Source organism: Anolis carolinensis, chromosome 2 (assembly GCF_035594765.1).
Source record: "Anolis carolinensis isolate JA03-04 chromosome 2, rAnoCar3.1.pri, whole genome shotgun sequence".
NCBI classification, from domain to species: domain Eukaryota; kingdom Metazoa; phylum Chordata; class Lepidosauria; order Squamata; family Dactyloidae; genus Anolis; species Anolis carolinensis.
The window spans coordinates 120,511,007-120,534,536 of record NC_085842.1 but is presented as its reverse complement, the minus strand read 5'-3'; the positions used below and the strand labels follow the sequence as shown (position 1 = coordinate 120,534,536).

Below are 23,530 nucleotides of genomic sequence, written 5' to 3'. Positions count from 1 at the left end.
ATTACCTCACCTGTAGCATGGGATCACACTGTATGGAAATCATTCAGAAGTGTCTTTCGTGCTAATTAACCTAAAGGTCATTCCTCCATTCCAAAAAATGGTTAGATATTTAAAAGTCTGATTGAGCCTTAATGCAGCAAATGCACCTATGTTTGTCTGATTTGAAATAATATGATCCTTGGCTCAGTATGCTTTGTATTAGCAATGTGAGAACTGATGTTTTGCTTGTGTGCCAGATGTATCTGCCAAATAGTAGTTTAGTTTGATATGATTGAACTATTTGCTGGTAAATATTCATGTTGAAACACTCTGAGCCCATCTTATCTATTTGTAATGTACTGTGTTGAATTACGTGAATTGCTTTGTCTTTTTGCTCTTTGCTTATTTGTGGTATTGCATGGCTAAAAGTATGCTGATTTTACCAGTGAAGTCAGTTAATAATGATGGCACTATTTTAATAGTATTTAACATATTTCCACTAAGTGTTTAGCAATCTACATATTTTAACACTGTTACATTTTTTAAAGTGAAACTAGAGTGGTTGCTTTACCTATAGGTTGATATCTGGACCTGGAATAAAGTCAGAAGAAAACTGTGCCGGTGCAGCTGAAGAGACAAGTAAATGTGAGAAGAAAGACATAAAGAAAATGCACCCTAGGGTATATATGTCCTCCAAACAATGTCCTGACACTCAGTGTGCTCAACAATAATGTGTGCCCCCAAGTCTTTTCTGTACATGAAGGACTTAAGATGCAGTTATATACCAACATATAGAGACACAAAATGTGACTTGCTTCTACAATGCTTTTCATTACATATTGAACCTTTGAGCATATGGACTTCAGTGGAGTTAACATCTCTGAAAATTCTTCTAAGCAACTGCCACAGTTCTAGGAAATATAAAATGATTAAAGATGTGTTTTTTTTGGAGGGGGGGGGGAGTTAAGCATGCCAACCCATCGCATAGCAAAATCACTGAAATAATTTAAAGTAACTTTACAAATGTCTGTATGTACTAATTTTACAGACCCACTTAAGACAGTGTGGTGCATCTGTAGCAAGTCTACTGGGATAAGGCAAAATCTTTATGTGTGAGTTTTTTTTTCTTCCCACTCTACAGTTTCATGTTAGCAACATAAATATGTTTTTGCTACTTTAAAAACGTCAGGTCATTAAAGTTTTTGACTTGCTGTATTCAAATTGTAGTCATTATTTTTCTTAATAAAGCTTGAAAATATATAAACATAACAGTGCTTCCCTCTTGTGGTATCCTTTATTAGTTCTGCGATTCTAAAAAAAGTTCCAGTTAAAGGTAAGCATTTTTAGTCTTATTTATCTTTGGTTGAAACACATCCATTATTTAAACACATGCTATATTTGTCATCTGTACTCTGTGTAAATATATGTGTCCTGTGGATACACTTTTCAGAGCTATAAACTGCATTGAAAGCAGAAAACAGCTGAGTTCAGGTGGAGACTTTGCAGACTTGCTTCCTGCCAGTGCCAAAGAGGAGAATTGAGCCAGTCAAGGCAGAAACAGAAAGATGACTTATTGAAGATTGTCAGAGAATAGTTATTCAACGCTGTCCAAAGGGCGATAGATCAGTCGGCACTGCCTGTGCAGCAGAAAACCTATAATTGCTTACATTTCTAGCCAAGGTAGGAAACAAAATTCTGGAACAGTTCTCTACTATTGCAATGGTTATTTCTCAAGAGATGGGCATTGCGTACTTAGAATTCTAAGATATGCTTTTAAAGTTGGATTGTTCCAGGAAATTACTGTTCAAGTCCAAGACAATATTTGGGTTGTAGAGCCCAGCGCCATGACATTTAGCACAAGGAGGCAGAACCAAAAGGTTGAATAGGCTCTGACTGCCCCCTCTGTTTTTTCCTTAACATCAGTGGTCAAAGGGAATACATTCTAGAGATAGGCCTACACTGCCCTGTTTGCAGAGATTTCTAACTGCATCTTTGCGCTGTCCATGTGGTTGAGTGCTATGTGGGCTGCAACATTTTCATTGTCCCTGGTTTGTCATTGCGACTAGAGCTGTCATCAATTGAGTTCCTGCCTTTGGGCCTGCTGGAGCTCATTTTGGCTAATGATGGTTCTGCAGTGAGTTAATGGGTACTAGCAGAGACAACATTGTGGTGGATCTTGGGATAGTGGTGTAGCTTACCCCCTTCCCACTGATATTATATGCCACTACTAGCTTTTGTGGCAGTTCTCTGCTCTGTTTAGGTCTTCCTACAACAGTTGATGTACCTTGAAGTATTTCCCTGTCCTCCATAAGTTTTACAAGGCCATTTAGACTTAAGGCCTGCACTGTCCTCGTCAGCTCCTTATTGATTCAGTAGGAACTGTTTAGGCCTCCACAGTTATCATACATCCCAATTAGGCCTCTGGTTAGGTTTGTAATAATAATAATAATAATAATAATAATAATAATAATAATAATAATGAATTTTACTTATATCTTGCTTTTCTCCCTAAACGAGACCCAAAGCGGCTCGCAACATTATAAAAACAATACAAATCACCACACACACACACACACACACACACATATATAATCAAATTTACAATGAGGAATAAATAAAAAATATGCAACAAAATGAGTCAAATACAATTATTGTGGGAAACTGAACAAACAGATGGTGAACTTGACACGACTCACTAAGAGTTATCCTTCCTGTCATTCCAACTAAGTGTTTTCATTAAAAGCTTGCGCAAATGAAAAGGTCTTTAGCTGCTTTTTGAAAGATGACAGGGAGGGGGCTGTTTTAACCTTGAGGGAGTTCCAAAGATTGGGGCAGCCACCGAGAAAGCCCTCTTGTCACCACTGACCACATTTGCAACAAGAGGAAGGCTTCACTGGAAGAACTTAACGTTCAGGCTAGCTGGTATGAGGAGATGCGGTCAGATAGATAAGTAGGACCTGAACCATTTAGAGCTTTTAAAGGTCAAAACCAGCACCTTGAATCGGGCCCGGAAAGGAATTGGCAGCCAGTGCAGATGCTTTAGCAGGGGGGAAGTACGCTCCCCGGGTCCAGCACCTGTCCATAATCTGGCTGAAGATCTCTGAACTAATTGAAGTTTCTGGACAATCCGGCTTCTCAAGGTAACGTAGCTGGCACACAAGTTTTGATTGTGTGAAGGCCCTCCTGGCCATCGCCAATACTTGGGCTTCCAGGCTTAGAGATGAGTCCAGGAGGACCCCCAGGCTGTGGACCTGTGTCTTCAGGGGGAGTGTGACCCGATCTAGCACAGGTTGCCACTCTATACCCTGATCAGCCTTCTGACTGAATAGGAGGACCTCCGTCTTGTCTGGATTCAATTTTAGTTAGTTTCTCCTCATCCAGTCCACAACACCTGACAGGCACCAGTTCAGGGTCTGGGCTGCTTCCTTGGCTGCATACAGATGGCACCAAACTCCAAAACTCCAGATGATCTCGCAGCAGCTTCATATAGATGTTAACATGGGGGATCGTACTGAACCCTGCGGGACATTGCAGGACAACGACCGTGAGGTTGAGCAGGCATCCCCCTGTGCTGGAAGTCCCATCCCAGCCAGGCAGCCCAGAAGGATACCGTGGTCCATCGAAGGCTGCTGAAAGGTCCAAGAGAACCAGCAGGGACACACTTCCCCTGTCAAGTTCTCTGTGTATATCATCTACCAAGGCCACTAAAGATGTCTCTGTACTATAGCCGTGCCTGAAACCAGACTGGATTGGATATAGATAATATGTTTCATCCAGAAATCCCTGAAGTTGCGAGAATATCACCTGTTAGAACCTTGCCCAGAAAGGGGAGATTAGGGACTGGGTGATAATTCCCTATTTCCATGGGATCTAATGACGATTTCTTAAGCAGTGGTTTCACCACTGTTGTTTTTGGACTTTATGGAAATTTGCCTTGACTAAGGGAGGCATTAGCCACCCTCTTCACCCTGGTGGGTCTCCCTTTCCCAAAGATCTTGTTCACATCCTCGGACTGCAACGTTGAGCTTCATAGGCCCTGATTAGACCTTTGAAGACCTCTGTGTGGTTCCTATTTGAGATCCTGCTGGTTTTGCTGGTCTTGTTTGGACCCAGTAGCCCTTGTAAGCATTTCAAAGGCCTCTGGGGGTCTTCTTTTAGGTCTCTGAAGATTGGTTGACTTGGACCCCCATGGCTTTACAGGTCTTAGTTTTACCACAGCTTGATAGTTTGGGAGTTAGAATAGGACATTGTCCTGGTTTGAGGAGGGCATCATGGGATCCAAGAAAGATGGTGAAAGTTCAAAGTGGAAAGGGCCAGCTAATTGTCAGTCGGTGAAATGCCTATCTCCTGAGTTACATTCATCATCATCAGATGATAAAAGGGTAAGAGGTTTATTGGGAAAGAATCTTCCTGCAATGTGCTCTATGCCTTGAGTTTTATTTGAGTTCAGTAAGCTTCTTATATGGATCCTTAGATGGATGGGACATTGTACAACTTTTGTTTATTAGGCAGTTTTGTTCTGGCCAGTGTACATTACAAAATTTTATTCCTTGGGCATTCATCTCACTGAAGGAAAAACTGAGGGACCATGCCACATCCTGCTATTTTGGAGAATAGAGATTGATTCTACTAAGCAAAAACAGATTTGCTGGGTTTTTTTGTATTTGTTTTTTGTTTTTTGCAGTATAGGAATGTCAAGATTCCTCAATTTCAGAAGTTTATGGAACATTACAGCAGCTTCATGTTGCCTCCATAATAGCTTTCTTTGGTGCTTTACAGGTAAGTGAGCTAGTGGTTTCATTTTGGGTCCCCCTGGGGGAGAAGAGCGGTATAGAAATTAATTAAATACATACATACATGGGGCCCCTGATGGCACAGTGTGTTAAAGCACTGAGCTGCTGAACTTGCAGACCAAAAGGTCCCAGGTTCAAATCCCAGGAGCGGAATGAGCGCCCACTGTTAGCCCCAGCTCCTGCCAACCTAGCAGTTCGAAAACATGCAAATGTGAGTAGATCAATAGGTACCGCTCCGGCGGGAAAGTAACAGCACTCCATGCAGTCATGTCAGCCACATGACCTTGGAGGTGTCTATGGAGAACGACGGCTCTTTGGCTTAGAAATGGAGATGAGCACCAACCCCCAGAGTCAGTCATGCCTGGACTTAACATCAGGGGAAACCTTTACCTTTACTACATACATACATTACGTACATTTCTAATAAGGGCTGTTCTGTTGTGCAAACAGCAGGTGGTGCTTATACCTCCACAATCAATCAGAAGAGAGTTGGGATAGCAGTTTGATTGGACTTCTGTCATGAATGAGCAATTATGCCCTTTCCTGGCTCTACATTACTTTTATGGGTGTACCAACAGTGTACCATTGCCACTAACTCTTCAATACAATACATGTTTATCTAGGTTAGTTTAGGACTATTGAAGCTTCCATAGAGTTATCCTTTATTTTTAAAGAGGAAGGGCTCCCAGCTAAGCTTTCAGTATTCTGAGAGTCAACTCGTCTTTCCTTCTTTTCCATTACCTTAAAGATGGTAATGTAAGTTACATGGTTTAGGCAGAGTGCTATAAGAATGTGAAAGAAATCCAGCTAAATAAAAAGTGAGATGGAAGAGGCCATAAATATGTGGCAAAGGAAAAGGAAACATTAAACAAGAATACTAGTCTGTTTAATCCCATAATTAATAATCTACTCTGGCATGTAGTCAAAATCACTTCTCAAGTCTGTTGGCTCTTAAATTAGTTGAAGGCTAAGTCACAATTTGTAAGGGGCATCTTGCACATGTTCTAATGTTTAAAGCAGGTGGTCAAGACTGATGGCAAAAGGCTATCAGCGAATGCAGGGATGATCACGCAGGCAATTGATGTTAAAAAAAGTAATTAACACAAGGAGTCACTCTAGAAGGTGAGAAACTAGATGGAGTTAACTTTGAGTGACAAGGAAATGGACTACATGTGGACTTTAAAAAGTAAAGATTTTGCACTTGTATGAAATATTTCAACTGTTTCATTTGCTCAGTTTGAAGTCACTTTACTTGGGTTCCTCTATGTATGTATGATTCTCCCTGTCCTGTCAGTGAGGCATCCAGTTAGTATTACCCCTTCCTCTACATATCAAGATCACTTTCATTTTAGCATCAAAGAGGCACAATAAGGCGAGAGCCTAGAGAAAGAGGAAGGAAGTAGAGGGACTGTGAGATGAGCAGAGATCAGTGCTACTGGAGCGGTAGCTAAAGCGGCCTTGTGATTCATTGGACTCCAATTGTGTATGCTGTTGGATTTTATGTATTCTGACTGTTCCCATTCAGCCTTTCTACTGAATCAGGGTGAATTTGTTGGCAATGACTCCTTGGCACAAAAGTGATAAGAAGGTCGGTGTGGGTAAGTATGATGGATCTTTTTTGGTTTTTCTTCCTCTGCTGGGTGTGTGGAGAAGTACTGAAAATAAACTGGCTAGATCAGCAAAGCAATGCAGAAAAACAAGTGAGATGTTTGCCACAGCTTTGATGGGCCCATTATGGGCATGCATTTAGAAGAGGGTTGTAGGGATGAAGGTTGTTTCCTAAGCATCTTGAGTTGGTACTGGTCTCTGAGTTTCAAGGCAGAATCCCATGGTGGAAATTATAACCATATTGAAAGTGAATTTTAATTTAAACACACTTCTTGAGCATTTGATAACCAAGTTGAAAGTTTAAACATCTAAGTTCTTCTGAGGCTTTGACTCAGTTGTGCAATTTGTCTTCTTGTAAGCTGTTGCAAAGACAGGAAATGGAGAGGGGAACCGTGTTTTCAGAGATAGACATTGATAGCCCATAAGAGTACTTTTTTTACTCCAGAGTAAGTGGATAGGAAGCAATATAGATTGCTTAGCCACCAACCAACTAGGGATTCTAGGTAGCAAAAGGGGAGCACAAACTGTCCTGTGTTAAGGGGACTTCCAAATATGAAAGCACTAAATCTGTAAACATAAATGTTAATCTTCATAATGAAACAGAAGATTCCATGTTTAGTCTCCAGTATTACCATGTAAGACCTGTAGAGACTGCTGTCTAAAATCCTGGAAGGCTGCTGCCAATGAGAGTAGTTAACACTGAGCTTGATGGATCTATGGTTTGATTTGGTGTAAGGCAGCTTCCTATGTTCCTGGCAGAACAGTATGCATACTCCATTGTGTTTGACATTGCATGAAATGAGCCAGACAACTACTTGATTTCTGGAAGAAATGCTTTTGAGTTTCAAAGAAATTATATGGTGATATTGTAAAATAATTCAAAACTCATAATAAGCTTGCTAGCTACTATTGCAAAAGCAATGAACTGAAACAATAGTTCTCTTGTGCAAATGGGAAGAATTCTCTTGAGTTCTTAAAGGCATGTCAAATCCATTACCAGCGTTTTTCGAGAAACATGGGATTCTTAATAGCTCCACTTTATTCCACTTTGAAATCCAGGGCAGCACAGAAGATGTTCAAGTGAAAGATTTATACAGTCTAAAGAGAAACTAAAGTATTCAGTCATAACAAATGCACAGATAGCATTTTAATCCAATCTGGCCGACATTTTCATTTTGTGTGGCCTGTTTATGAAAAAAGATCATTGTAGACCTAGCTACTGGGCTCACTAACTTTACGTTCACAAAAACTTGTTTCCGGGCAATGCCAACAACAGTTCTACCCTGCAAATACTTTGGAGGGAATGTCCTTGTGTAGAGGACCTCTATGCTGTAGACCTCCCTCACTATCTCTTCTTCCATTGCCCATTGCTCCCCAAAAGAGTTTTTTCTCTCATGATTTCATATTTTCAGGTTACAACTCAAGATATGAAAAATTGATATTTTTATCAAGGAATGTTGATAACACAGTTTTTTTTTAATAATGTACCCTTACTTACGTCAAAGAAGATTAATCAATTGGACTGCACATTTCAACTTATTCTTGGTGTTTCTATGTGTGTATGATTTCAAAATGAACAAACACCTGTTTTCACAAGTAGATCCCAGTGGGGTGCAATGAACATATATTTATTACAGTGATTCACAGTGATTAGTAATCTTGTGCATTTGTATGAAATCACTACCTGTTTCTATTTGTACCATTTGTATGGCCCCATTACCGTTTCTGTCCGCTGCTTACAAAAATGGGTGCCTATATGAATGAGCTTTTCCATCCAAGGTCCGAAAAAAACAAAGATTTTTCAGGCCTTGGGCAGCAAAGCGCCAGGGCCTGCCAGCCAGGGCCTACATCTGAATGGTCACGGCACTCGGCTGTAGGCCCTGCCTGCTGGGCCTACAAGCATCGAGTGCTCAATGACTCGTAGGCCCAGCCCACAGGGCCTACAGTTGAGCATCAATCCCTCAATGCTCATAGGCCCAGCAGGCAGGGCCTACAGCCGAGTTCTCAACACTCGACTGTAGCTCCCGTGAGCTGGGCCTAAGAGTGCCTGGTGCTTGGCTGTAGGCCCTGCCAGCCAGGGCCTACAGCCAAGCACCAAATATCAGCTGACTAAACAGCTACCCCCCTTTTTTCCGTTTCACTGCTTCTTTTGTTCCAGAGGGGGCTGTACCGTTTCGTGCCATCTGAATGGATGGAACGGTACAAAACCATGAAAGAAACAGGTGAAACAGGTTTCGGGCCCAACTCTACTGATTAGAATACTTTGCTTCTGTCTTTGACAGTTGCTTAATATAAAAATAAACTTGTAGTCAAGACAGTTTAAAACATGACAGTGTTCACATTCTTAACTACATAGGCTCTAGGTTGAGCCTATGTAGTTATAAGTTTTTGAATCCAGAAATTTTCCCTTCTTTCTTAAATGCTTCAATAAGATGGCACCTTAGTCTTTCCCCATTCCCCATATATATTATCTGAAGAGGATTTTGCACTTTTATTTTGTATGTCTTGCCATGATATTTGGTCACTAGCAACAAACTGGTGAAGTTGTATCACATTTTCAAAGTGGTATCAGTATAATTCCCTACATTTTGAAGGTGGCAACAGCAAAAGCTACCACATGGTCTCTTCCCCTTTGTTCTGCTACCACAGATGTTCTTTGTAAGGTGCAGGAAGGGGCCATGCTTTTACAGATACCATGCCACCAAGATATCCTCTAAACACAATTTCTTTCTAAGAGTTGAGCTCCCTATCCAGGTTTTTGAAGCTAATATATGGTTGCTTTGTATGGTAAAGCGGGAGCAAAATAAGGTATTGCCTATGACATGCAAATGTACATTTCATGATGCAGACCATCTGCTCTGCTTTCACCTTTGTAGTTCTCAGATCATGCAGTTATAGATAAATGAGTTGTTAAATGTTAGATGTTTGTTTTTAATGACTACTGAGATTTTAAAAGGCTGATCTAAAAAGTTGTTCTGAACAGAAAATCATATAATAGTTTAGATAAATCCACCAAATACTCCAGAAGTTGATTTATTATTATATTAATTTTACAACTTGATTTTTTAAACTTTGGTGGAGATTCAATTGTTCTTGTTTGCATTCCTTGTAAAAATGATGATGAGGCAAAACATGGGCAAATAAATATTGCAAAGGGAAGTTGTGAGTCTACAACTGTGGCTGATATATTCAGGCTGGCCTTGAAACAGCAGTATGAATTTTTCATTTCCATCATGCTGTGAATGCCTATTGTTTTAGGTGATTCTTTATGCATTTTTCTCTATAGAAACTGAAGGAAAATAGCATTGGGAGCAGAATTCTTATTTGGAGGGCAAAGCCCTCATTTGCTTCCTACCCAAAGCTGCACCCCTGTGTCCACATCCCCTCCACCCACCCACCCACCCCATCCCATCCCATCCCATCCCATCCCATCCCATCCCATCCCATCCCATCCCATCCTGTCTAAGAATATTCCTTTGGGTTTCTTACATAAGGAGCTAAGTTTTTCTCATGTTTCACTGGATTCAATCAATGCTAAATTGTAAGATAGACCTAATTTGAACTAGCATCAGAATCTAGATAAAGAACAAGGCTTACATTGACAATGTACACAGCTCATTTAAATAAAATTTATACATTAGGAGTGTGTTTTGTCTTCATTGCATTGCCAAGACAGTATATTCCCATAGATGCTGCTAGGAGGTACAGCTTTGCTGTAAACATTTCCTTACTTCTCAGACATGTGGTGCGCCTTTCTTACAAACACTGGTATGATTGAAAACATCACATTTTGCACAGAAAAGTCCCAATACTAGGCAGGGACGTTTGCTTTTGAAGCAGGAACATTTGAAGTTGCGTGCTTTACTTTGCTAATTTCTGCAAACAGGATTGTATAAAACCAGGATAGTATGAAGTTTGTTTCTGCAGATATTGATGGAGAGCAACTCCCAGCATTCCACACCATTGTGCCAACTAAGGCCGATAGGAGCTGCAGCCCAGTATCTGGAGGAGTACATTTTGTTCACCACTACCTCAAGGCAACACTCGCCCAGACTCTAGCCATGTCTTGACATATGAATATTGATAGTGCTGATATTTAAGAACTGTTAAAAGATTCCTTCATGAGGCAGAAACCACTCTGAATGAAATTGGACTAAGCAACTAGGGGGTGAATAGGTATGCCATGTTCAAGGCTATGATGGAATCTAGGTTTTTGCTGGGGCAGGGGAAGTGAGTTAGAGGAAGAGAAGCTGGTTTTCAAGGCTCTATAACAGGCATGAGCAAACATTGGCCCTCCAGGTGTTTTGGACTTCAACTCCCACAATTCCTAACAGCCTACTGGCTGTTAGGAATTGTGGGAGTTGAAGTCCAAAACACCCGGAGGGCCAATGTTTGCTCATGCCTGCTCTATAAGTTAACATTATCTGTTGGTGCCTCTCTAGAAATCTAATAGGATAGAGAGCAGTTGGAAGAACTCTCTCCACCTTTGCTCAGACTATGTACAATGTTTGTAAATTTAAGCTGAATATTGCAAAATACCTTAAGCCTCCACTTTTCCTTTTTCCTCCAAAGTGAGTGAAATACAGAGATGCATGTTGCTCCCTAGAACTTTTCCTATATGGGGCACATGTAGTTATATGTATGCTCTTGTGACATATTGGATTAACACATGTATTGTGTCATAAGCTTTCATGGGCTACAGCACATGTGGTCAAAAGAGCTATTTTCAGTTGATGGGGCTGATGGGATACATTATTGGGCAATAAGGTTGTTAAAACAAATAAAGGGAATTTACCCTCACATTTCTAGAATTATCTTTTTATCTAAATACAGAAACTTTAGCAATTTTAAAAGACCTGAAACCAAGTAAATTTCCACTTACTCAGAAAACATCAAGTCTGTAAACCACTTCCTTTGTCAGTTGGATGTCACCATATTCACACTATTTTTGAAAGGTAGCAAGAAACAAAAATACTGTCATTCTGATAACGTCAATTGTATTTTGAACTTTGGCTTTTATTTTCTTCAAATAAGTACAACCCATCATGGTGCTTGAAGGAGAGAATGTGTAGTTCTTTCACAGTTGTTTCTTCAGTTTCTCTATATGCCAAAATCAATGTGAAATAGATTTGGGCTGCAGGAGAGATTGCCTGAAACTCTGAAGGAATGTGCATCTCCTTCCAAGGTCTTTGAGAATACTCCAGCTTTGAAACTTTCAATCTGCCTCCTAACATGGATAGGAGTTTAGACATCTTTCAGAGCATTTGTGACTCAATTCCTCCCATTCCTTGTAATTGAAAGATGTAGGGATTTTTGCTTTCCCCTCTCCTGAGGAATAAAAATTGGTGCCACTACTATTTCCCCATAGTTGGCGAGAGAACTCAATTTGGCATTGTTGGAAACCATGACCCTAGACTAAACCCAAACAACTTTAGGCAGGTGAGCATCAGATAGATGCACATTGTGCTAATTGGAGACTAAAATATCAACATTGACTTGAATCTCGAAACAATGAAATACATTACCTACAGTGGATTAACATGGTTTGAGTATCCCATTGAGGTCATTCACATGGATACTATGAGTTTAAATGAGTGGACAGAATTGTGGTGATAACTAAATGAAAATATGGCATTGAAACATTTTAGAAACCTTTGTACTGGGTAGTTCAATTTCATATTCTATACAGCAGAGTGGGAGAACCTGTAACCTTCATTCACTAGATTGCTTCTCTAAGCATGCCTGGTTACTACCTTTCTGCTGAGGGGGATAGGATACAGAGTCTTGAAGACCTCCACTTCTGTTTATGAGGAAGGTTAAATTATTCTGAGTTACATCTTGTTTTTTTGGTTGGGTTTTATAAGCGTTTGTTTTTTACTTAGCTTCACTGGGGTCATACATAACAACAACAACAACAACAACAACTTTATTTTTATATCCTGCCTCCATCTCCTGAAGGGACTTGGGGCAGCTCACATGGGGCAAAGCCCAGGTAGTTACAAACACTGTAAAAGACACAATAATATACAAACCAATCTATAAAACATATTAAAATCACATTTGCAATAAAACAGTTAGATAAAAACCTGGGAAAGCTCATAAATATGAACTGGGCCGAAGAAAGTGCATACAGTGAGGAATGTAAACTGGAGGAGAAAGTAAATAACCTGAGACTGTTATTGTGGTTAGGAGCTTGGAATAAGGTAAACATGAGAACTATTTCCAAAATGCAACAGATATTGTAAATAAATAAATTCCTTATTCCTTAAATATATGTACATAAACACTCTTGCCAACAGAATCTTCCCAGTTTTACTTGCTCCTTTATTTAAACCACTACTTCTTAAACTGTGGATCTTGACCCCAAATTAGGTCCTCTTAGCTCATTGTTGGGGTCCTGAAAGTTTGGCAACAGTAATAAAAAATTTCTGAACCTCACTTAGGGACTGTTTTAGACGTTTACACGATTCTGTTGTGCAGTGTGTGCAGTGGACGTGAAGAAGATGCTTCAGCTTGTTTTGAGAAATCAACCTGTTTAGCAAACCTTACAAATGCTGATTGTTGTTAGAAAATGTTTGATTTTATACCTATTTTTTATACTTCTATATCTTTTTATATCTTCTATATCTATATACATACATACATGGGGTCCCTGATGGCACAGTGTATTAAAGCACTGAGCTGCTGAACTTGTGGACCAAAAGGTCCCAGGTTCAAATCCCGGGAGCGGAATGAGCGCCCGCTGTTAGCCCCAGCTCCTGCCAACCTAGCAGTTCGAAAACATGCAAATGTGAGTAGTTCAATAGATACCGCTTTGGTGGGAAGGTAACACTGCTCCAAGCAGTCATGCCGACCACATGACCTTGGAGGTGTCTGCGGACAACGCTGACTCTTCAGCTTAGAAATTGAGATGAGCACCAACCCCCAGAGTCAGACACAACTAGATTTAATGTCAGGGGAAAACCTTTACCTTTACTAGGCCCTTGTCATTGAATGCTCACCCCAAACTGGCCATTACAGTGAACTCAGCACTTTACCCCAGCCCCAGCACTTTTTGTACAAGCCCATGTCCAACCCTCTCCAATTTCTGATCTTGCCCACCTTGTCCCTGGTTCTGGTTATTTGATATTTGTTTTGATTCATTTTAATGGTTGTTTTATATTCTGTTTTTAATTGTTTTAATCAGATTGTTATATGTGTATTATGTTTTAAATGTGTTTTTAGTTTGTAAACTTTGTTGTACTGGGCTTGGTCCTGCTTGTAAACTGCCCTGAGTCCCTTTAGGGAATTGGAGGCGGAATATCTATATATATAAAAATGTAATGTGCGTTTTTCCCATGGAGTAAACAACAAAACAACTGAATTAAATCACACCAAATTTGGCCACAAAAGACATAGTCATCCAATCTATGTCTTTCAATTAAAAAAACCTAGAAAAAATAATCCAAATTACAGAGGACGAGAAAGAGCCTTTCTCCCCATGGCTGCCAGCCAAAAAGGTAGGCCCTGCTGCCTTTAGGCACCACTGCCTTTAGGCCCTGCCCCCTTCGTGCCCTAGCAACTACCTCAGCCAAAATGGCACCCAGGGCACAGGTAGAGTGCACTTAAGCCTCATCCACACTGCCTATAAAATACAGGTTATCTGATTTGAACTGGATTATATGGCAGTGTAGACACAAGGCCCTTCCACACAGCTATATAACCCAGAATGCCAAGGCACATAATCCACAGTATCTGCTTTGAACTGGATTATCTTGAGTCCACACTGCCATATTAAAAGGGGAAAGATTTATACGATCTGAAGAGAAACCAGAGTATGGCAGTGTGGACTCAAGATAATCCAGTTCAAAGCAGATACTGTAGATTATGTAGATTAAAAAATAAAAAAATAATAAATAAAAAAATAATAAATAAAAAAAATAAAATAAAATAAAAAAAGAGTCCACACTGCCATATAATCCAGTTCAGTGTGGATTTTATACAGCTGTGTAGAAGGGGCCTCATATAATCCAGTTCTAAGCAGATAATAGAAGACTATAAATATAATACATAATAATTCCTGTGGTATAATAATACAGAGCAATATAATCTCTAAAATCAGGACAGTAAATAAAGAGCAACACTCTGAAAACAGGGAAATTCCAGACAGGAAACAACCAGGGCAGCTAACACTTCCCAACAAAGAATTCCCCCAGGCAGGAAGGAGCCAGGTTAAATTAAATGCTAATCAAGGTTGCTAATTGCAGCATTCATACTTGCTGCACCGAGACTATTAATTGCTGTTCAACCTGGCCAACCAATAATTCCGCAAGGTAGAAAGCGGCCAGGCTTGCAAGCAGCAAGGCTATTCAGTGCTATTCAACCTGGCCAACCAATATTTCCCCTAGGTGGAAAACCCCCAGGCTTTGAAGCCCCAAAGCTACTCCATCCCATTCAACCTGGCCTAGCAAGGATGCCCTATGTAGAAAGTGGCCAGGCTTTTAAGCTGCAAGACTATTCAAGACCAAACAATGATTCCTCTACAAAGGAAGTAGCCAGGCTTTGATTGAGGGTGCTACTCCAAACAAGGTTTCCCCTAGGTATAACACAGCCAGGCATTGAAGCTGCAAGGCTATTAAGTGCAATTCAACCAGACCAACAAAAGATTAACCTTGGTAGAAGGTGGCCAGGCTTTGAAGCAGTGATACTACTCTGTACTATTGAAGCTGACCAACCAAAGATTCCCCTAGGTAGCAAGCAGCCAGACTTTGAAGCAGTGAGGCTATTCATTGCAATTCTAGCAACCCAAAAAACCATTCCCCTAGAACGCAAGTACCCAGCCTTCCAAGCAGCAACCCTATTCCATTGCATTTCAGCTCACCAAACAAAAATTCCCATAAGAATTTGGCTTTGAGGCTGCAAGGCTAGTCACTGCTATTCCGCTTGGCCAACAAATGATTCCCATAAGCCACAGCAACGCATGGCCGGGCAAAGCTAGTAAAAAATAATAATGTTGTTGTTGTTGTTGTTGTTGTTGTTGTTGTTGTTATTATTAATGTGCCCCTCACTTTTGGCTATGTAATTTAGCTTTAAAGGGCAAGTATTAGATTTGTTTACATATGTTAGTTCTTTGGAACAAAATGGCTCTTCAGTTTTTGCTGCTTCACCTTCTGTAGCTAACTTCTAATACTGATAAGGATTATCAAATACTATGAGATGTAGTAAGAAGGGATATAATGAGCATCGCAAAAAGATGGATGAACCCGGTGTGGATGAACCTTTTTTCTGTTGATGGAACACTACAACCCTGAAACTCTTATAACTTAAAAAAGACAGAATGGTTGCCATTTGATTCAGATATTTTATTTCTGTGACTCTCCACTTGCTCTTTCTTGCCACACATATGATTGACAGTTAAATAATATTGTGCTGTATACCACATTTCTGCTGGCAGCCTTGGGGTCAGTTTCCCTCATGCTGCTGATATCATGATTTGACATAATTAAGTTTAGTTGCTATTTATGCCATTTCACCCTACTAATGACCATGGTGATTCATTTCTATATTCCTCAGTGGCTTGGTTTACATGTAACATTAAACTATCTGCACTCCTAACTCTTATCTTTCCAACATAGCTGCAAGGAGAAGAGAAGAAGCTCGTCTGAATGCAAAAAAATAAAAATAAAAATAAAAGGTTTAGGAAACCAAGCCAGTTTTAAACCATGGCTTACAATTCTGTATTGCTTCCCTGAATGATAATTAGCAGTAATCAGAATTGGCACTTTGGATGAAATGAGAATTTATAATCTGTTGACAATGGAAGCAAAAGAAAAGAAGCAAAGGAGGTGCAAACAAACATAAATGTCTTGTTGCTGTAGTTTGTTTTGTCATTACAACTGAGTGCAAACATTATCTTCAAATCTTAGATTGATTTATACTTTATTTTGTATTTTCATAGCAATATACAATTTCAGAGCTGCAAGAGTGCCACAGTTATCTCTGCATATTGGTGATGTAGTCCATATACTGGAAGATTGTCAAGGTAAGAAACTTACTTGGAAGGATTGTGTTCTTTACAGTCTGAAAATATGACTGCTGTAATTATCATCACTTTAAGTTACTAGTGCAATGTTAGGAGGGAATTCTTTAGAGAATGCAGCTGCTTGTGGTAAATCAAGGAAATCTCACTATTATCAAATTGTTACTATTATCAAGCCAGCTTACAGGCTGTTAGGAATTTTGGGAGTTGAAGTCCAAAACACCCGGAGAGCCGAATGTCTGATACAGCTAGTGCCCATGGCTGATATAGCTTATAGGTTGCCCCGTCAGAGGCCTAGCTGAAGTATTCTACACCATAATAATGCCAGCTTCACACAGAATGCATCATAATAGTATATTCCTGAAGTTACCAATGCCTACTGACCCTTTCCCAACAATAGTTGCAATTGGTGTACCCTGATAAAAGGCACTCCAAGCCACTAAAGTCATTTGAGGCTCTGGTGACATGGTGGATTGAGGTGTATCCCCAAACTGCAAGCCTGAGCCTCCAGAATCAGGACAAATTCTCTTACAGGATAATGGCTTTGTGGGGTTGCTATGATGCATGAGGCCAATGTTGCTACCGTGTTTCCCCGAAAATAAGACAGTGTCTTATATTAAGTTTTGTTCCCAAAGACGTGCTAGGTCTTATTTTCAGGGGATGTCTTAGTTTTTCATGAAAAAAAAATCACATTTATTGTTGAACAAAAAAATGAACATTTATTATATACTGTACAGTAGTTGTCATCACAAACCAGCATAACCAGACAAACTGAATCCTATCAAGAATTTCTTGTTACTACCACTATTTCCATGTACAACTGGTATGTACATTTACCAATCCTGCATGCTCTGGTGTTCTGTTTGGCAGGCGCTGGGCATGCTTCCAAACAAAAACTTTGCTAGGTCTTACCTTTGGGGGAGGCCTTATATTTAGCAATTCAGCAAAACTTCTACTAGGTCTTATTTTTCGGGGATGTCTTATTTTCGGGGAAACAGGGTAGCATAAAGCTCCAAAACAAAACAAGACAGCGATTTGCCTTACTTATTTTTCACCAGAAGAGGTCTCTCTTGAACTATATTTGAGGGTTTCAGGCACTCAGTTTCCAACAAATGTTTAGTTCTTCCAGTGATAATAAACTGACAGCTCATGACCCCACCTTATGATTGCATTTTTGGAGTGTACGTGTGTGTCGTCTGACTCGTAGAAGAATACTTTGATCACCTCAAAATGTTCTACCCTTGAATTCTCCAAAATTACCTTAGATTCTCAACAGGCATACAGAGAAATGGAAATGTTCTTTGTTTCTGGGTTTTGTTTTTTTGTTATGTCACCTCTTTCCAGATGAGTCCAGGTTTCTGGAAAGAGGATGCTGGCCTTCTGGGAGACTTCTAACCACACTGCCTGAGAGCAGCAATGGTTCAGGGAGTCACAACTGCACTTAGATATGCAGCAGAATTTTTAACATTTAATTGCAAGTGTTATTAGCACACCTACAGTTAACTACCTACCACATTAATGTTACAATGACATTTCGGCATAATAAAATGGTCATTCCCCGTTTAACTAGCCACAAGAGAGAGAAAGAGAGAGAGGGAGGGAGGGGGAGGGAGGGAGAGAGATATAGTGTGGTATAGTGATTTGAGTACTCAGCTATGAAGACCAAAGTTTGAATCCTCTCCTGAGCATGAAAGCCCCCAGGTGATTTCAGGCAAGCTGTACCCTTTCAGTCTCAGAGGAAGGCAGATGCAATCTCTGTCTAAAAAAATATTGTCAAGCAAATCCCATGATGGGGCTCCCTTAGGGTTGCTATACATGACATGAAGGTGTTCAACACAGGATAATTGAAGGCATTCAACACAGGATAACTTAATTTTGATAACTGAGGGAATGCCTTAGCTCTCTCTAACAACACAGATGTGTTGGCTGTGCTGCAACATGGTTATGCAGTAGACTTTCTGTAATCCTGCCATGTCTAGGCTACTGTCAGTGAAGCTATGCTTAGACTCAGGTGGTTTTTCCCTCCAGGATATGGCTGTCAAAGCCATTCTGGCTCCTATTGGTATATTATAGTCCAGTCTGACAGGTCCATGGGGCAAAATAAGCATCTGAAAAGGAAAATATGCTGAAAGAAAAGAATGCTGCAATCCACCTACCCCAGCTACAGATTAGTTTAAATTGCCACAACCATCACATATTATTGTAAGAAACACTGGGAACACAATACTCTGTGTGTGTGTGTGTGGGAGGGGAGGGGCAGTGCAGTGGGGTGTGAAAGAGAAAGTGAATAGGGAGAGTGTTTTCCTCTGTTGAAGTCATGGTTCTTCTGATGCAGTTTTCCAGATTGCTGTAATGATGTCATACTCCATACAGTCCATAAATGATGGGATTTACTACATGGGATATAGTGATGGGCTACACTAGTTTGATTGGTTCTAAATTGTTGTGAATATAATGCTTTCAGGACATTATTAGTCACAATGACTATGTCAAGGATGGGGAATATGGGGCCTGCATGCAACTCCTACTATACTTTTTCCTTTTTTCCCCATGTTAAATCCTCCAATATGCTGGAATACAATATTTGTATTACCACTATAGAACAAGATATGCAGGTACTTTGTGGCTTATTTAAAGACAAATTGTGCTTCTAGAAACATCATGCAAGTGTAATTCTTTAAAACGTGAAGAAGGAAGAAGATACCAATAGGAAACATAAAGAAAGGAAGCCACAAAAACTTGATATTTTAGCTAGCATGTTCATGTAGCTGGAGACCACTTGTTTCCCTTTAAACAGGGTCAATGGCATGTATGGCTAGAGAGAGAACTATGAAGGGAGCCTAAACTAACTTATAACCTTATATGTATTGAGAAACCATTTTTCATCCTTCATAAGATTCATGAAGGAGGAACAAAGATTTATAAACTGAGAAGAGCAGGAATAGTATGAAAAACTCACTGTTCAAAGAACGTAGTAATCTTTTGAAGCCCTTCTCTTTTTCTCTATTTATGGAAACAAAGTTTAGGCAAGTGCTAAATTGGTAATGATGAAAGATTTCTATATTGCAAACTACAGCTACTTAGTATCTGAAAGCCAAAGTATCTATTTATTCAGCAGATAATGCCTAGGCTCTCAGACTGTGTTGAAAAAAATTGATTGAATTTTCCAGATTTTTTCCACAGATATGTATAGTTTCTTGGAAATAGTCTTTGACTGAGATAAAGGGGGAAAAAAGGATCCTGCAGTGGTTGGGAAAAACCTTGAGGGAGCATCCTTTGAAGTCTAGGACAACATTATAATGCTGAGATCAGGCAATCCTAAGTATTCCCCTTAATGGTATACAATTATTCTGTTTTCAATTTTCTTTTTAAAAAGACCAGATATAGAAACTGCCACACTCCATGCCTTCAAAATATCATCAGTTAAAATAAATGTGATTATTTGAATTTTAGATTGGTACAAGGGCTATCTTGTGAGACATAAAGGAATAGAGGTGAGTTTATTTTTTATTTCTTATAAATATACTCATTTTTTAAAATATCCATGTGATGGTTTAATGTCTAACATATTAAAATGTGATGTTACTTCAGACAAGGTGAATAATGTACAACATAATCCTAAACACTTAAAATGTTTAGTAACTGCCACTGAGTTCCATAACGTTAAGTTCCAGGTAAATTTCTACAGAACTGCAACCTAAATCTTGGTGGGTAATATTTCAACGAGAAACTGAATGGGATGGAAACAGAAATGTTTTTAATGTGATGGGCAGGTACAAAAATATCTCTGTAGAGAGCTAATAAGAATTGCTGTGACCATCATCCAACTAATTCTAGGCTTCCAAAGAAGTTTTGCAAGACTGTGTCTCTCAAACTGCAGTATTCTTTGGCTTGTAGGAAACCACTTATGGAACTGTATTGACTTACAAAAGAAAGTTGTAATATGGTGTGCGACAGTCTGATATATAAGAAGAAAAGTGAAAGATAATGTCCTTGAATATATCTAAAGTTTTCTGAGCTAAATCCAAAATATCACTCAGGGTAAAATCCTGTAAAAGGTGAAAAATGCCTTCTCCCTTTTCTTGTGAGGGAGCATCTCTGGAGTGTAGCTGTGTTCATGAGAGATCTGTGTCCAAGTTTTTAGATACTATAGCACAATAGACAGTTGTTGCCATTTATTTATATAGTGCCATCTGATATACATGGTGCTTTACAGCTAACAACCAATAACAATGAGTCCTGGAAAAGTCTAAAACATATTTGCACACACAAACCCATGGAGAGAAGGACAAAGTACAAAACTGTACAATAAAATTTAAAAAACAAACAATCCAAATAAACAGCAAAAATATCCCCAATATAATATAAAACAAACTGACCAATACATGTAATCAAAATATACAAAACTACAAAACATCAAACTAAAATTCCAAAACTTTGGAAAACTCAAAATCTTTAAACTGAGATTTAAAAACAACGAGGAAAGGAGTAGTCCACAAATGTTCAGGGAGGCAATTCCAAAAGTATGGGGCAGCAAGTGAGAGAAGATGAAACTGAGCCGAGGGAAAAGAAACTTTTGATTGGGTGAGGAGTCTAGAATTTAGTAGATGCAGACCCAGAGAAGACTTGCAAAAAGAAATAAGGGCTGAAGGAAAGAAGATGCCTAGACTGTGAAAGACTTTTAACATTAAAACAAGACACATATTGACTTTTAGAAGGAGTGGGTAACCAATGAAGAGTTATCAAAAGTGGGATAACATCATTACAATGATGGGCCAAAAAGATAATCTTAGCAGAAGAATGGAAAGGTGAGATAATGGAAAATCAAGTCAAAAATGGGAAATGACTGAGCCATAAGCTAAGGTCTTAGCAGAAGAAGTGGAAATAAAAGGTGAGATTTTGGCAATGTAAGAAAGAAAAAATTACCATGACTAGCTATAGCCTTAATGTGAGAATCAAAACACAAAGAAGAGTAAAACAAATGAAGCAAAGATTCTGTGCTTCCTTCACATCATAAATGGGAACATTATTAAAAGTGATGGAAAATTTATGTTGTAAACCACAGTCTTAGAGGAAAAATAAGCAGATCTGTCTTAGCCATGTTAAGTTGTAGGTGACGATGAAGCTGAGAAATGTGCTGTAACATAATGTTTGACTCAGATGAATCTCCTGGAGTGGCAAAATACAGCTGAGTGTCATTGGCATAAAGATGACATTGAAAGCCATATTAGCTGAAAAGAAAATATCAAAGGACTCAGAACAAAGTCCTGAAAGGGGAAAAGAGGATATGTGACCTCCAGCTACCACACTGAATGGCCAATCTGAGAGGTAAGATGTAAGCCAGCTGAGAACTGAGTCAGCAATCTCTGCCTGAAAACAAAGCCATCAGAAAAGCATGAATTGTGTCAAAGGCTGCAGAAAGAACAAGAAAAATAAGGACTGCATATAGGCCTTTTGACTTAGCCTGGATGTAATCATCTGTGTTTTTGGAAACGCTGTCTCCATAGAGTGCAAAGGGCAATATCCAGATTGAAAGGGAACCCTTACCGAAATATAAGGAAAAGCATACATAAACAGTACATTCTAAAACTTTCAAGAAGACATATAACAGAGAAACTGGGCCATAATTAGAGGGAGAAGATGGATCATGAAGAATTGATGGCACAGTAGCATGTTTTAACTTAGAAAGAAATGAGACAGTAGAAGGAACATATTATTTATATGGAGAAGAAAAGGGAGAATTGGCAGGAGCAAACAATAATTAAAAAGTGAGAAGGAACAAGATAAAGAGAGCAGGCAGCAGGATTCGAAGGCTTAAACATTTCAGATAATTCATCTAAGAGATGGGAAAAGTAGAAAATGTAGAACAAATGGGCATTTGATATGTTCACAATGGAGAAGGTTCAGGAGTAGCAAGATCATAATGGATAGTTTCAATTTTACTATTAAAGAAACTTGCAGCATCCTCAATAGAGAATGATGGAGAGAGAGGGGAGAACTTTAAAATATAATTAAAGGTAGAAAATAGATACAGTGGGCACTGTGTGTTAGCATGAGTCAATGAAATATAATATTTCTGTTTGACCAAAGAGTGGTTGCAGGAGAAAATAAAGGATGACTCTATAATGAATGTGGTCTTCCCACTCCACAGTCTATCTCCTCTAATCTTCAGCTGCAAAAAAGCACGAATGAAGATACCAAATAAAAGAAGTAAGCCAAGACTGAGATTTGGGAGAAGAGACTGTATATGTTGACAAAGGGGCAAACCTATCAAGAACTGAAGATAAAGTTGAGTAAAGAAACAGCTGGATCTAAGGAAGCAACAGAGTTAAAGGAAGATAGAGAAGATGCCACTGCTTTTGCAAAAAGTCTTCAAATTAATTAAATGGTAGAAGACCAAGGAGGTGGATTATGAACAAGGACAAAGGAAACAAGATAATTATCAAAGGAAGTCCAGAAATTTAAAAGCAAGAGATTGGATAATTCTTAAGAACAAGATCAAGACAATGGCCAAAGGAGTGTGTGAATTGGAATAAAGCTTGAGTCCACAATAAAGAAAGCATGAGACAGCAGGATCTTTGGAGTCAGCACATGAACATTAAAATCATGTATAATAAGAAAGGGACCATAATCTGAGGGGAAGAAAGTCAACCAAGAATCAAAATCATAAATGGAAAATGGGCCAGATGGATAGTGAATGACTTTAGGTCACAGGCATGGAGGCGAAAAGAGTCTCACTGCATGGACCTCAAAAGAAGAGAAACAATAAATTGGTAGGAAGGTAAAAAACTGAAACTGACATGAGCTAGATTAGAAAACCCACTCACTCCTCCTTCCATTCTAGTGACTTGTATGACAGAAAGAGAGTGCTCCAAAAGAGAAAGCAGCTGAAGTAGCAATACTGTGGGCAGAGAACTAGGTTTAGGAGAGAGCAAGAAAATGAAAAAGTCTGGAGAGAAATAAATCATGAACAGTAGCAACTGTGGAAATCATGACAAAATATAAGGAACCTAGTAGGGATTGCTACTTTTAGTAATTTTGACAGAGTTTGACCAGCTAGTTCCAAGTTGTAAAAGATATGACACAGAATTTTGCTACCTTGAGAGTAATGTCATGATTCCATACCTCTCTC

General features: G+C 39.3%; 2 protein-coding genes across 2 annotated transcripts in view; both read left to right on the top strand.

Moving 5' to 3' along the window:
- spdl1 (spindle apparatus coiled-coil protein 1) overlaps nt 1–1,248 on the top strand; it is a 34,149-nt gene extending 32,901 nt beyond the window's left edge. Inside the window, exon 13 of the mRNA XM_016991408.2 lies at nt 557–1,248. Coding sequence (XP_016846897.2) covers nt 557–710 — 154 coding nt within the window. The 3' untranslated portion in view covers nt 711–1,248. The remainder of the gene's footprint in view (nt 1–556) is intronic.
- Nucleotides 1,249–6,121: 4,873 nt separating this feature from the next.
- The window catches only part of dock2 (dedicator of cytokinesis 2), a 377,601-nt gene continuing 360,192 nt past the window's right edge, over nt 6,122–23,530 (top strand). Inside the window, exons 1-3 of the mRNA XM_008104636.3 lie at nt 6,122–6,370; nt 16,318–16,401; nt 19,852–19,892. Of these exons, the coding sequence (XP_008102843.1) occupies nt 6,331–6,370; nt 16,318–16,401; nt 19,852–19,892 (165 nt within the window). The 5' untranslated portion in view covers nt 6,122–6,330. The remainder of the gene's footprint in view (nt 6,371–16,317; nt 16,402–19,851; nt 19,893–23,530) is intronic.